The sequence below is a fragment of the Amborella trichopoda genome, chromosome 3, assembly GCF_054954075.1.
Source record: "Amborella trichopoda isolate Santa Cruz 75 chromosome 3, AtrichopodaSantaCruz75HAP2 v2.0, whole genome shotgun sequence".
NCBI classification, from domain to species: Eukaryota; Viridiplantae; Streptophyta; class Magnoliopsida; order Amborellales; family Amborellaceae; genus Amborella; species Amborella trichopoda.
Genome location: NC_142338.1, coordinates 8,516,170 through 8,532,373, shown reverse-complemented (window position 1 = coordinate 8,532,373; position 16,204 = coordinate 8,516,170). Strand labels below are relative to the sequence as shown.

Here is a 16,204-nt window from a genome sequence, read left to right as displayed (position 1 = left end):
TCGATCTCAAGTCAGGATATTGGCAAATACAAATAAATGAAGCTGATAAGTATAAAACCGCTTTCATTGTCCCTTTCGGACAATACGAATGAAATGTTATGCCATTCGGCTTAAAATATGCTCCTTCTGAATTTCAAAAAATTATGAATGATATATTCAATTCATACACTAAATTTATTATAGTCTATATTGATGATGTTTTAATCTTCTCAGAAGATTTACATCAACATTTTAAACATACTAATGTTTTTCTTAATGTTGTTAAAAATGCAGGATTAGTAGTCTCTGCTAAAAAAAATAAACTTTGCCAAACCAAGATAAGATTTTTAAGACATAATATATACTAAGGAACTATTAATCCAATAGATAGAGCCATTGAATTTGCAAGTAAATTTCCTGACATTATTCTTACTAAAGTTGAACTTCAAAGATTCCTAGGATGCTTAAACTATATTGCAGACTTTTATAAAAACCTAGCAATAGATGCAAAACCCCTTTATGATAGATTAAAAAAAAATCCACCAAAGTGGATCGATATTCATACTATGGCAGTACAAAAAATAAAACTCAAAGCAAAAAAATTGCCTTGTTTATCCTTAGCATATCCAAATGCACTTAAAATAATAGAATGTGATGCATCCGAATACAGCTTAGGAGGAATCCTCAAACAAAAATTATTAAATAATGACAATGAACAATTAGTCAGATATACATCTAAAGCCTGGAATAATACACAATTGAATTATTCCACTATTAAAAAAGAAATTCTTGTAATAGTGCATTATGTAAAAAAATTTCACAAGTGATATCCTTAATACTTCCTTTATTATAAGAATTGATTGTAAATCTGCTAAAGATACTATACAGAAAGATGTCCAAAATCTTGTAGCTAAACAAATTTTTGCTCGGTGGCAAGCCATTTTATCAAGTTTTGATTTTACTATTGAATATCTCAGCGGCAAGCATAATTCTCTTCTTGATTTTCTCACTCACGAATTTTTGCAGGGGGGAAAGACGTTAGACTTTAACCCTGAACCGGAAGAACAAAAGCCTTTGGCTTTGCAACTTTTCAATATCAATAGAAAAATGAATAGAGGAAAACTTCCTATGGTACCATCCTCACCAGGCTCCCCTATAACCAGTTATCCACCCTTGTCACCAATTAGACCAATACAAAATTGTCCTTTTCCTGAATATTTTACTCAAATCCCAACCAGTCCAAACCCAAAATTCATAGCCTCTCCTGTCCCAAATAAAGTATCAAGCTCTGAAAAATCTGTTTTTGAAGAAACTTCTTTCCTCATTGATACCATTATCGATGATAAATATATAAAGACCGATCCAAATAAGCTAGCCTCCTTGTAGCTTTTAAACCATTTGAGCTCATCCAATGGAAATAAATATAGAGAATGGTTTGAAGTCATTCTACTAGAAACCGTCTCAATTTCCCTTGTTCATTTCTATCATAACAATACAAAAATGATTGGATATAGCAAGTTGCAAATAAGGAAAATATTAACATATGATGATTGGGGTTGTAACCCTAATTGTGGGAAAGAATTAGCAAATCCAGAATTCTCAAATAAATACTTCAAATATTCCGAATACACTGATGCTTGGCATAAAATATTTGTATATCAAAATATGAATAATTCTCATACTTGGTTCGTGCAATTCAAAATGCTAATCCTTGAACCATTTCCCAGTTGGTTTCCATACTGGTTCCTCATATGGGGATCAGGATCACAGATATTGCCTGAAAAGCTGCAAATATCTCAAGGAAAGTTTGCCGATTATAATGGCAAAAATAAAAATATATATTATCATTTATATTTTATGTCAATATACCAGATTCCTTGGATTGACAAGTGGGAGTATGGAATCACAGAGAATAATGATGATAATTTCCAATATATACTTAAATTAGGCAAAAGAATATTTGTGAAGTGGTGGGATGTTTTTTATAATAAACATCTAGATCCCGAGTCTATAAAATTAAAAAGAATATCAGAATTATCCCCAAATAATCCCCAATATGACTCTCCCAATGAAACCCTAAATCAGTTTTCTGATTATGTCAAGAAAATGCGCAAACTAAATCCTAGAGCCACCAAAGATGAGTTGGAAAGGCAACTTCTGCATATTTTCGAAGAAGAATCTGAAGAAAAGTCAGCATCGCAGACAGAAAAAGACAATGATGAGTTTAGTCAGAAGCCACCGTTCTGACTCGAAGACCCAACATGTAGAAAGTGGTTGAAAAAAGTACCTGTATATAAAGCAAAAGGAATTTATCACCTGTCAATATAAAGCCACCGTCACTGTACATAACGTTGTTGTCACTGTACGTAAAGCTGCTGCCACTGTACATAAAGCTACTTCCACCTACGCAAGAAGACAAAACGTCGGTAGCCACCGACGCAAGAAGACAAAATGTCGGTAGCCAAGTCATATCTGAAGAATCTTCTAGCTTTTCCATCTGCCTATAGCAATCCTCCAGCTGTCCAGAGAATCTTCCAGCTTTTCCATCTGCCTACAGCAATCCTCCAGCTGTCCCACTACGTAGTCGACCGAAGGCCTCTTTCACTTTCCACTTGGCCTGTTACCTCAATCCAGCTAAATCTATTTGAAGTCCGTCCCCTATAAAAGGAGAACGAAGCACAACGAAGAGGGCAATCTTCTACAACTTGTCTTCTGCAATTCAGTAGCTCCTCTTGCTTAGCAGAAGCCTCTTTTGTTCTGCAATCCTTTTCTGCTCTCTCTCTCTCTCCTCTTATGTAATATTCTCAAGGTTCTATCAAACTGGTGTATATTTGTAAAGATTTATCTCTGGTGTGGATTATCTTTGTAAAGGTTATCTCTGCATCTGGTAACTCTTTCCACTTTTCTTCTTTATGTATGAGTGTAACTTCAGTTCCTTTCCGAGTTACCATCCTCAGGAATGGAGACTGTTTGCAAGCTATTGTATATGTAAACAGTAAGTATTGTTAATAAGAATTTTTGCTTTGCTGTATCTTACCTGTTTTAAGCCCTGTTGTATATTATGCAATGCAAATTGATATTTAGTCTTAAGATTAGAAATATTGTTTAAACTTCGTGGATCATATTAGATATATCATTAATCTCTGCTATTATTATTATAATTACCTTTTTATACTATATTGAATTCTTAAATAGATTAGTAAGTTATAGTGTTCCTTTTCTTATGTTACTTTAAAAATAGTGTTTTTTAATTGTCAAAGATCTTGGTGTCGTTTGGTATCAGAGCCATTTTAGGTTGATATTTATAGATCATTAGTGTATTACAACGCGACTGTAATAACTTAGGAGTTCAGAATCTGAGAAAATTCCTCATTTTAAGAGTTAGCCCGAGAGTTAAGCTACTTGACGCCCAGGCTAGTGGACCGTCAAGGCCAGGAAGAGCCGCTAAGGTCAGAAGTGCCATAAGAGGTTGTCTATACCATTATCCGTAACTCTAAAATGGAAAATTTTATAAAAAACTTAGCAAATAAGTCATTACCATCAACTAATAATATACTAAGAGTAAAAAACAAAGAAGAAGTTATTATGGAAAATATAGAACGATAGGTTCAAAATTGGAATATTCCTAAGGTCCCAATAACCGATGTGTATAAAAAAAGAAAATTTGAATTAAAAACAGGGTATGCAATAAAAACAGTAGAGCAGAGTTTATCTGTCCATAGTACTCAAGAAAATTTTCAATTACTATCAAATAAAATTTTACAAACTCACAAGAATAAAAATTACAACTACTTGCATATAGGATTAATACAAGTAGCTATAAAACCACTTACTAGACTAGGTCTTAATAATTCTGTTTTGTTATGTTTGAGAGACGATAGGCATAATAAGTTTTCAGATTCTCTTTTAGGTATTATAGAATCTAACCTTTGTAATGGTCCAATATATTTTGATTGCTTTCCTAATTATTCAGTATCTTTAAGTGACCCAAACATATTAAAAGTATTAACTATTAACCTTAAAACTCAATGATTTGATATGGATCCAGGATCCCAAAATATAGCCTTAATTTATAGAATTTGCTATAAAGTTATGACCACATTATGTCCTAAAGTAGTCCCAATAGACACGAAAGGACATACAACTTTCTTTGAGACTAATCTAGATAAATCTAATACAATAGTGCCTTAAACAATAAATTGGTCTCAGATTGAACTCCCAAAAGATTGGATTATACAAATTGAAAATCATGTAAATAAAATTCCTATCAATAAAATCCCAGATCAAATAATAGAACACCCAAGTGGTGAAGTAGAAATACCATTTAAAAATAATATAAAAACTAAAATTAATATTAAAGATGATATTATAATAAAACCCCCTAAAAGAACAATATCTCCTAGAAGATCAGGCTCGGTAATCTCTTCAGAACCTGAAATTCAAGGATTATATAGAACTCAAAATAATATACAAAAACCAGAATATAGAAAGATAGAATCCAGTACTTCTAGTGATGAAAATATTTATCAAGATATAGATCTTCAAATACTAACCATACAAAAGGAGAAAAAAGTAAACATAGAATATATAAAAAATGACTACTTATCCGATAAAAATGCAAATATCAGAAATTGGTATTTAACGGCCTATCCCCAAAAATTAATAGCTATGATACATAAAAGGTATAGCAAATTTTTGAAAACAGAAAAAATTACGATAGGTTTCTTTGAGTGGTTAAAACAAATTCTTATAAATAAAGGAGTATCAATTCCAAACTTTGATAATGAAATAAATAAGATAAATATTCTTGAAAAACAATATCAAACCTTTAATTAATTAGAAGGAGAAATTATTCAAAGTATACATCCTCCTGAAAAAAGTCTATATATTAAAGGATCTTCAAAAGACAAATCAGACATCAAAATACTAAATGAGACTAGAGCTGCCCCTTATAAGATAGCTATAAGTGATCAAAAAATAGACTTACTACCACATATTATAGAACAAAATAATTATACAAATTTATATCTAACAACCTTGGGAAAACAAACCACTAGAATAGAAAATCTAATCAGACAACTCCAAGAAAAATTGAAGAGAAAAAGAAAGCAGTATTATTTAAACCTCCTCCTCAAATAAACAAAGATAGGTTTACTGTAAAAAATATTACTGAAGAAAATATAGAACTTATACAACAATTAGTTAATAAACTATCACAGTTAAAAATAACAGACAAAGGTAAAGGAAAAATTCAAGAAGTACCTTCATCTGTACCTTCGCCTGTACCAAGTAAATCTTCAGGAATTAGAATAGTTGAGTCAAGAGCAATGATGCTTCAAGATTAAGCAAGCCTCTCAAGAATTAGAAATAAATAGAATTGATTATGGGAAAAAATGGAGACCTACTTCTCTCCAAAGAATGTATCATCATAGACCTACTCCAGTTGATATCCAATTTGAAAAAGACCTAATATCTCATACAGTATCTTATTTAGGAAGGACTATTGTAAATTGGAACATAGATAGAATGTCTGATCATTAGATTTTAAATAATATGAAACACTTGACTATGTATGCTACAACCTGTAAAGTAGCTGGTAGTCATGACCAAGATTTAGCAAAAGCTATAGTCTGTGGATTTACTGGATGGCTTAGAGGTTGGTGGGATTTCCACATGAATGATCTCACTAAAAATCAAATTATTAATGCAACAAAACAATGGGTAGTTAAGAATGAACACAATCAAGATATCCCTCACAGCGAAAGTGACGTTGTTAATATATTGATATATACGATCACTCTCCACTTTGTGGGAAGCACAGTATTATTAGAAGCACGATCAGTATATATATATATATATATATATATAGGCGAAAATGAATAGTGATTTTGCCTATCCTCATCACCGTCTAAATTTCATCGTCCGGTCACGATTATCTAAGAGTGCTTTATTTTTTCGTTTTTTTCTACAAATGTTAATGACCTGAAATTTGGAAGGTATGTAGATGCTACTGAGGCGCATCTAATAAAAATATAAAAAAAATTATCCGTAAAAATTAAATTGACCAAAATACGCCTGAAAGTTTTTGGTGGTATTTTGGTCATTTTTCATGTAAAATATTCTTTTTATAGTTTTCTAATATTCCCCTATTTTTGATAAATACACTCTCTAAATTTCAGGTCATTCTAATTTGTAGAAAAAAATAAAAAATAAAACACTATCGGACAATCATGACCGCATGATGAACTTTGGACAGTGATGGGGGTGGGCGAAATCACTGTTCATTTTCACTTATAGGATTTGCATTGTGTGTTTTCCTATATATATATATATATATGTATAATATTTAAATCAACATGACTTTATTGTGAAACACAGGTACCTAGAACATCTTTAACATTCCAGCAAGTTATCAAACATATACACTCAGAACTTCCTTAAATAACTTATTTTCTTCCCAACAAATATGAACTTCTAATTTTCAGGGGACTTTTACTTTCCAGTTATCAAATAGGCCCATAATGTTAGTTAACATTTATTACCGTTTGCAATGTCATTCGATTCTTGGTATACATGGGTAAGTAAGATCATGGCATAAATTAACTATCTCCGCCCAGATAGAATAAAATTTCTAGGGAGGTTTCCACTTTGTTGCACCAATTTATACTGTTCTAGTCCCCTTCACAAAAGCCACCACTTGAAAATTATCTTTGATACATCTCATGCTTTGTAATATACTCCGGAATTTCGCTTATTCGAAGTTGCAATCCATAAGGACTTGCATAAAAAAGAAGAATCACTCCACTCGCGTCTTTAGAACCTCTCCAAATCTTGCAGGCCTTGGATTTCCAAGAGAACTACCATTCAAATTAAGCTTCAAACGACCTTTTAGAGGTGGGCACCCTCTTCCCTTTGGTCTCAATTTCTATGATTTATTTAAGGCCATGTTTTTTAGATTCATCCAAATGTCAATCTTTAAAATACCCCTCCCTTCATCTGAAACTGAGAACCAACTCCATACTCCCAAAAAAATAGCCTGCTTTGTCTGTTTTGTCTTTTTCAAACTTCAACTTTTACCTTCAAAAGTTTTGTTGTTTCTCTCCCTCCAAACTTCCCACAAAATACCTGCTCGGAAAATAACCCAAATTGTACGTCCACATTTAGGTAACCCTGGAGTGTCCATTTGAAGCAGTAATTCCCCATAGCCCTTGGGAAACACCACATTAATGCCCAACTTACCTAAAACCCACCGCCAAATATCTCAGGTAAAGAAACAATGCAAAAAGAGGTGCTAGACAGTTTCCCCAACCTTCTTCGAGTCTATTGCTACTCTAGGAGTGTGAGTTTCTTCTTTTTTTTCTTTTTTTTTACCATCATATATCCATATTATTGCACAACATTTATAAATACCCACATATACCTACTCTCCTTACTATTTTATGTAATTTCTGGAAATTCCTAAGTAACAAATGTATTGAGAACATTTATGAATACCCATATTATTCAAGTCGAGTCTGGCTCAACCTGGACCCAAATAGTATTTGGGTCCAGGTTTTGGATGCAAACATAACCTTTCGGGCCCAAAATTTGGACCTATACCCATACCCGAGGTCAGATCTACCTGTTGGGTCCTGGATCCATTGCCACCCCTAATTGATAGGAGGAAACCTACCCCAAAAAAACGAAATGATTAGTAATTAACTATCAGATAAAAAAAAAAAGATTAGTACTAAAAATAGGGATAAAAGTATGATACCACTACACCAAAGATTGTTTCTTTTTTTTGACAATAATAAAGGATTGATATTACATAAATGATCCAAAGGGATACCAATTAGCCCATAGCTAACAGCTCAAGACATGCTAATACTAATGGAATTTAAAAGAACAACGAACGTCAGAACAGAAGCTTGTATAAATGCCAAGAGAAGAGATTAACTACGTAATAGCTCAAACGAGTATGGTGCATGGTAATCCATAGGTCATCAGAGGACACATTTGGAGTGGTGTAGAATGGTCCAACAATCTCTTGGGTGATGTTATAAATTTCCATCAACCATTATATGATTTGTGTAACTAAATTGGGATGCAGTTTCTTTAAAACGTAGGCTTTATAGAAACAAAGTAGGGCCTCACCTCGAATCCTCGTCCGGAAAATATTTTGCGCATCGGAAATCTTCAATGATGGCTTTAAAATCAATTTTCAGTACCAATTATGAAATTTGAAGCTTAAAAAATTGTACAAATTTTGAGTTCGAGCCTCTCTCACCCCAACTCGACAACCTCTTTATTTATCAAAAAAAATTGTACAAATTTTATGAATCCTTGAACGCTTATTTTTAGGGTGAAATAGATGATCTATATAATGTGTTACAATATATACTATTTATAATGAGTTTGAAGATGAGGCTTCACTTGTTTTGACAGGGCTACAACAAAGGCTACCATCGGACGGGGCTTGGAGCCGACCCGGCCCGAGGGTCGGTAAAGCCGAAACAACTATGGACCAGTGGGAGTGTAGTCTCTCGTGGGTTTATGTGGCTTTTAAAGGCCTTATGAATGCTTGTAAAATGAAATGATATAGTGGAACATAAACTCCGTGGGAGTGTGGTCCCTCGTGGACCATACTAAACAAACGATGGTTTGCTAATACCGATCTAGGCCAGTCGGTTGGGAAAAACCCATGTTACCTGGGCATGAAGAACAAACCGGTGAGGGTTTATGGGTTAGCTCTTGATGACGTCAGATAACATGCCCGGATGAGTGAGCCGAGGGACTGTGTGACCCTTGTGTGTGATGGTGACCTACTGAGACGAGGGCCAAAACCTTATCCATGTTCTATCACACGGCATGCATATTGATAGATCATTTGGAAAAGCTAGATATCCACCTTTGGGTGAAGCGTATGCATGTGCGAGAGATACCCCTATGCGCCATAAAGTTGTGGTCGCATTAGGTCCTTGGCTTGTCTCTAAGGGAGGACCTGTAATCCACAGATTGGGATTACAACCTTTTGATTCATCGACCTAACTTTGGTGACCTGCTAATAAACCCCTGCTTAGACTGTGGGTCATGGGAAACACTGGGTCGGTTCGATAAAACTAGTGTGGCCTGTAGTCCAAAGTTGAAGGTGGAGTATCTCGTTATTACAGATTGGATTCCTAAAACCATATAGATCATTTTCCCATCATATTAATTTAATTATGTTCATTTTATTATTGAAATATTTTTAGTTTTATTATTTGAATTTTTATGAATCTCTCAATATTTTATTTGTGACTTTTAGACTTATAAAAATATAGTCATTGTTCTTACAAAGATATAAAAATTCAAATATATATTTTAAATTGTTTTATTCAAATTTAAAAATAATATTTTTTTTATAATAATCCATGGGGGCCCATAGTGCACATAGGCCCACCATGTGGCATATGTGCCCCACCCTCTTTGGATTCTCTTGTTTGCTTTTAAGATACGGTGAGTTTGATTCGTGGCATGTGGTCAAATCTTTGAAGGGATATATTGATCATGGCTTTATTAACTTGTTTGTTTTAAAAAGATATGGTCAATTTGAATTGATAAGGATCTTATCTTATTTATATTTGGTAGTATTTATCTACTTGATATTATTTGACATATCTTTATGGAATATGTGACATGGATCGTGCAATTTTATAGACTGCATGATATTTATTTTATTTGAATATATTGATGGAAAATAGTTTACGAAAGGGGGATAATGGTTCATCCACCTTCCATAATGTTGATGGCCTATCTATAGAATGGATGGCTAAGATCTCTCACCCCACAAGTCACCCTTGATCGACGGTCTATTTTCATTCTCACAATAAGAGGCAAGCTCAGGAAAACCCTAAAAACCTTAATCTTATCCAAGCCTATAAAAAGGGATTGTCTCTGCCCAAAAATCTCTACACCTTATCTCTTGTAACTAATTCGGCACACACCACACTCTCATGTTTAATCTCTCTCATGTATGACCTCTCTCTCATATGGTGAAAGAACCTAAGGGTTTAGTAAAAAGAGAATTCATCTATCTCAAAGTAGGTTGGTTAGGATTTAAGTTTGTGATCAAAGGAGTTCACGTTCCATTGGTATAAATTTGCGTTCCTGGTTCGAGATTGAAGCTAGACATCTCGCGACATCAGATGGTGGTGACTCGATGTGGGGTGTAATAAACTCGGTTGAAGTAATCTCCTCCACTCTTCTTTTTTTTGTTTTTGCAATTTTATCTTTTATTCTCAAGCATAATGCATAGTTGTTTCAATGACATCAAGTTGTTAAGATGTTGGTTTTATTGTTTGGTTTTATTGTTATGTTGATTTTATTTTGAAATTTATCTTATTATAATAAAGATCACCTATAAAAGATCACATAGGTCTTTCTTTCAATTTTGACAGGGCTACAACAAAGGCTGCCATCGGGCGGGGATTGGAGCTGCCATCGGGCGGGGATTGGAGCCGACCGGACCGAGGGTCGATAAAGCCTAAAATAACTATGGACCAACTCGACAAGACCCAGCCCAAAAACTTGTGCCTAGAAGGCCGGCCGGGCCCCGAAAATACAGCATTAAAGCCCGGCCCAGCCCAACCCAAAATCGAATGGGATGGGCCTAGGCCCATTCAGAAGGCAGACTTAGCTGCAGCCCTATTAAAACATTTTCTATTGAATTATCTATTTTACCAACCGTTAGATTATGACTATCTCCCGCTTTTCAACTGACTTGTTTCATTAAATTTACATTCTCCCTGTTTTGCCGGCAACCTCTATCACTTTATGATGTATTCCCCTCCCTTATGATGTATTATCTTCTAATAGGTAAGTAACGCTCTTTATTATCTAAAAAACGTACTTCTTCAAATACAAAAGATAAGCTTCTCTTCCTATAACCTTTTACCTCCTATCCAAAAGAACCAAGAACCCACGGACTCTTTTATTATGAGACATGTCATACCTTCTCAAAAAAACTCATAAACAAAAAGAAGAACAGACAAAAAGAAAGACTTCTCTTTTTTAAATAAAACGGAATATTATTATCTTAAAAAAAAAATTGCAAAAAAAAAAATAAACGGACTCAATCCAAAAAGACTTACCTCATCTACTAAACCAAAAACCTACATTAAATATATTTCTAACAATAAACCCTAAATAAATATCTTAAAAAAAAAATTGCAAAAAAAAATAATAAACGGAGTCAATCCAAAAAGACTTACCTTATCTACTAAACCAAAAACCTACATTAAATATATTTCTAACAATTAACCCTAAATAAATGATAAAAAAATAAAAGTCTACCTATATCTCTAAAAACTAAAAGTATAAAAATAATATTAGATTTTCAATCAACCCGTTTTTTATCTGCATCAAAATGTATAGATATAAAGAAAAATAAAAAATTCAAGTCTTAAAATAGTATATCTTGTAATAAGTTACCTCACCGTCTATTTTCAAGATTTTCAAGCATTTATAGATTTGTTTGATTTACAACATTTTTTAAATTTTAAATTTCATAATTAAAGTTGAATATGGATTTTTAATCCAGTTTTCATTTCCTACATGGAATTACATCTCCCTCTAAAATTTAGAAATGCACCTATACGTTTTACAAACCTCATTGTCATATTTTTTTGAAAATTTACATCGGTTTTTATTATTCCTACCTATTCTTAAATATATTATATATTTTTTGTTTTAGGGAAAAGTTTATATAGATCCTAGGCTCTAAACAATCAAATTAGAGCCTACCTCAAAATTTTCACTAGAAGATGTTGTTTTGATGCCCAAATATCATCAAATTGATAATCTCGACATCAACATACATGGACATAAGAAAAAAATGGATTTTAAGTTTCAGAAATAATGCATCTTATAACACATTTTTTAACTGTCGATTTTCAAGATTTTCAAGTTTTCATAGATCTGCTTGATCTACACTATTTTTTAGGCTTTACATTTTATAATTAAAGATGAAAGTATATTTTAAAGCTATTACAAAAATTTTCAGTATTGAAACCATATTTCTCAACACTATTTGAATGCCGCACCCTTTGTTTTATATATAACAGTTTATATTTTGACCCAACTAGACCTAATACGGTACGATCAACCTTGGATCTTGTTGGGTGGGTCGGACCGCACCCTTTCTCTTTTAGACACCTTGTCAAGGACGCTTAAAAAGATGCACAAACTCCTTTAAATGGTTCAGATTGAACTAGCCTCATCCAAGGGTCAAAAATCAATTTAATTTTTTATTTAAATTTTTTATTTAAAATGATATTAATCTATTTATATTTTGACATTGTCTTTATAATCAGATTTGAATAAAAATAATAAATACATTTTAAATAAAAATATTGATAAAAACAAATTTAAGGGTATTTTAGTTATTTTCATTTAAAATATTTTTTAATCATTTTTATTTAGGTCTATTTATAAAAACAAACATATACCCCAAAATTTGGATAAATTTTTTATTCAAATAAAAAAGAAAAAAAATATAAAACTATTTTTTGTCCATTAGATATACAAGATATTGATATTTTTCCTATACGCATTTTATTTTAGGGACTGCACACTACAATGTCATTCTCATTGTATACTATGAAACCATTTATTTTTATTATGGGTGTAGTTATCTTTATTATGGGTGCAGTTTGTATAGAGCCGAGGCTCTAAACAATCAAAGTAAAACACACCTTCAAATAGTGTTGGGAAATGTGGTTTTAATATTGGAAATTTTTGTGATAGACTTAAAATATATTTTCATTTTTAATTATAAAATTAAAAGCTTAAAAAATAGTATTGATCGAGCAGATATATGAAAACTTGAAAATATTGAAATTTGATGATCCAAAAATGTATTACAAGATGGACTATTTCCAAAACTTAAAATCAATTTTTTCCTCTTGTCCATGCATCTTGATGTCAAGTTGATCAATTTGATGATATTTGAGCATCACAACAGCCTCTTCTAGTAAAATTTTTTAGGCGGGCTCTAATTTGATTGTTTAGAGCCTCGACTCTATATAAACTTTTTCCTTTTATTATAAAGAGGTCATAATTGCTACTAGTTATTAGATGCAATGTTATCAAACTTGCTTCCATACGGCCAAAGCCTTTGGATTTAAGACATAAAACAAAGAGAAATGAAGCCTGGTGCTACTGTTTCGGTCAAATTCGGACCGCTTCATGCTACTTCAATCAAATTTGGACTGCTTTGCTTCGGATCTGCTCCGACCAGCCCAAAAAAACTATATAAATGATTTATATATATATAAATCTAATTTATTTATATTATCCAAAGTTTTTTTCTGAATCAACCGAAACACCGAATTTCTTCATTTTTATCATGAAACAAAAGAAGACTCCAAAGCGAATTTAACAATATTGATTAGATATCAAATTAGACGACTTTCATTGTACCGCAGTTCGAGATTTTTTAAAAAAAATTTTGAGTCTTGTGTTACACTACTCAATTAAAAATCTGATTGACAAATGTAATTGTAACATCCTTGTATAAAAAATAAATAATTTTTTTCATATTTTCGCTTATTTCAGTATAAAACAATCACAATTACTCTTAACCATTAAATGTAAATTCCAACATACTAAAATACATCATTACCTATTGAAAATTTTAAATTTGGTATGAAACACAACACCAACTACCTCCATCCACATAGAAAAGAAATAATCTTCATATATGACATGTTACACTTTGACCCGGACTTGGCCTAATCCGGCCAATCAACCTTGGACCTTGTGGGATGGGTCCGATGGCACCGCCTTTTTGGGCAAACGGTCAGATCGCACCCACGAACATTTATAACGCTCAAATCACACTGGAAGTCCACTAAGACATCCGTCCGTCTCTCTCATTAATAGAAGGCCAAACTAGACCTCCTAAGCCGTCCGATCGCAACAAAAGAAATGATTTCGAGGGAAGCGCGCACACACAAACTGTCCTTGGTTGATATCGACTGTTGGGAAGTTACTTGTGAATTGTAGAAAAGTAAAGCATAGATTCGTTCTTGCGAATCCATGAACACTCATTTTAATTTGTTATAATGTCTATTTTATTTATTTATTTTATTATTATTATTATTATTATTATTATTATTTTCCGACAATATTGTTCAGGCGGAGATTATTTATGTCAAGGTTTTTCAATGCTTAAATTGTATTTTTTAATGAGTTAAAAAGTGAGGCTTTCCTTGCTTTGATAAGGCAGCAGCCCAATCAAAATGCCTTTCAAATCTAAATCAATAAAAAAAAATGCAGTTGGTACACGGATGCATCCTTAGCTGTAGAGGTAAAGTAAACCTTCAAAATTTTATCACGGTATATAATTTTGATGTAAAATGTTTTACGGATTATCTCAAAATCTATTTTATATCTAATTATAAAATTTTAAATTTAAAAACGGGTTAAAATCAAGTAGGTTTAGAAACATATATGAAAATCTTTAAAATGAACGGTGTAGATAATACGTTGCAATATGCACTATTTCTGAGACTTAAAATCTTTTTATTTTCCATGATCATACATCTCGGCGTTGGATACGATCAATGAAAGGGTTTTTCAACATTAAAACTAGCTTTTTCCATGGATTTTTGAGGTGCATCCGTAGTTCTACATTATAAGGTTGCATCCTCATATAAACTTTTTCCCCATAAAAATACTTTCCAAATCTAAATCAATGGTAATGTAACAAAGAAAAAGTAAATATCCAACACAGGAAATGTATATTCTTAAAAGGATAAAAGCAACTACCAACCAATTAACTATCAACTTGAGGGGTTTATGTTATTCTCCTTGGTCTTGCATTCCTCCAATTCATGAACAATGAACCCTAACCACCTACTAAGGAACCAGAAAACTCCGATTTCTGAGTACTTAGGGAAAGAACCCAAATTGAAAGACAATTTACCGAACCCAAATTCAAAGACAATTTAAAGAACCCACACCCTATCATAAAACCCCAAAATCTAACCAAAAACTCCACAAAGTTAACCCAAATTCTGATATCTCAGGCACATCTCAATCACCAAAAGACCCCAAAACATGGGAAAAAAAACCATTTAAGAAAACCCCAAAATCTCAGATCAAAGAACCAGTGCCACCTCCATGAAAACCAGAGCCCAGAAAGCCATAAAAGTCATAGGCTTCCTCCCCAAATCCACCTTATTCGGAGCCGGAGTAGCAGGCGATTCGGTTTGAGAAGAAGAAGAAGCAGGAGAAGGAGTTGAAGAAGGCGAGGAAGACGGTGCAATCGATTCAGCCTTCGGGACTCGGATATCAACCTTCTGGCCACCTTGACAATGACCAGGGAAGCCACAGATGAAGAAAAGGTGGCCCCTTTTGTTGATGACAACAGAGTCGTTGCCTGTCGTGTAAGTGGCGAGGGGCTCGGTGGCGTTGCAGGAATGGTAGGCGGATTTGGTGACCTTAAGCACGTTGTGGAACTGATTGTTGTATTTGAATACTGGTAAAAGCATCAACAGTGGAGGAAAGGCCAAGAGTTAGAGATAGCTGGATGAAGTAATGGGGTTTCTCCAAAATGTGTGTGTGTGTGTGTGTGAGAGAGAGAGAGAGAAACTTACAAAGGATATCCCCAACATGGAAAATCAAGGAAGCGGCCCATGAAGTATAATTTACAGTGCCTACTGTCCATCCACTATTATCCCCCACTGTATGAATCTCTTCTGAAACACCACTCTTAACACAACAAAATACCACCAAAACAAAGACAATTGCACTTGCCATGTGAGAAGAACAAGCCGTCGCCATTGCAGACTGCACAAAAAATGAAGTAAGAGAAAACAAGGGAGAAGGGAAAGTGAAAGAAAAAGCTCAAAGTTTTTGCACAGTTCTTGCAATTATACACACCACCGTGATGAGTGAGTTCGAGTGAAACGAGGAGTGTTGCCCCATTCTTTATCGTAATCTCTTTAACACCCCTAATTTTATTGGACCATTTTGCCCTGATGGAATACAGTATTTTCAATGAATTGGCCGATGTTCAAGTCCCAGGCTCCCCACCTTAAATATCCGAAATTTAATCTGTTTTTATGAAAGATTAATCTGAATTTTTTTTTGTTTTAGGTTGTTTAGCGGTAGGAATTCAACTTGAGATGTCAAGCTTGATTCCTAAGATTTATTCAAAATTGAAGAACACACATGACACCATCTGAACCGCAATATAAAA

The 16,204-nt window shown here is 33.3% G+C and overlaps 1 protein-coding gene and 1 long non-coding RNA gene across 3 annotated transcripts; one reads left to right on the top strand and one right to left on the bottom strand.

Annotated features, from left to right (window-relative positions):
- The first annotated feature begins 2,666 nt into the window (after nucleotides 1-2,666).
- Nucleotides 2,667-10,760, top strand: LOC110006800 (uncharacterized). Of its 2 annotated transcripts, none has more exons than XR_016052965.1 (3): nucleotides 2,667-2,850; nucleotides 8,407-10,186; nucleotides 10,398-10,760. It is a non-coding gene; the product is annotated as an uncharacterized LOC110006800 (long non-coding RNA). The 2 variants fall into 2 exon arrangements; XR_002280078.2 differs by having other exon boundaries at nucleotides 2,668-2,866.
- Nucleotides 10,761-14,776: 4,016 nt separating this feature from the next.
- On the bottom strand, nucleotides 14,777-15,929 carry LOC18428911 (Cupredoxin superfamily protein). Its single transcript, XM_011623114.3, has 2 exons — nucleotides 15,600-15,929; nucleotides 14,777-15,481 (listed from the first exon to the last, which is right to left on the bottom strand). Exons 1-2 carry the CDS (start codon nucleotides 15,784-15,786, stop codon nucleotides 15,102-15,104), a joined length of 567 nt encoding a protein of 188 aa, XP_011621416.1. The 5' UTR covers nucleotides 15,787-15,929; the 3' UTR covers nucleotides 14,777-15,101.
- Between the last annotated feature and the right edge of the window lie 275 nt (nucleotides 15,930-16,204).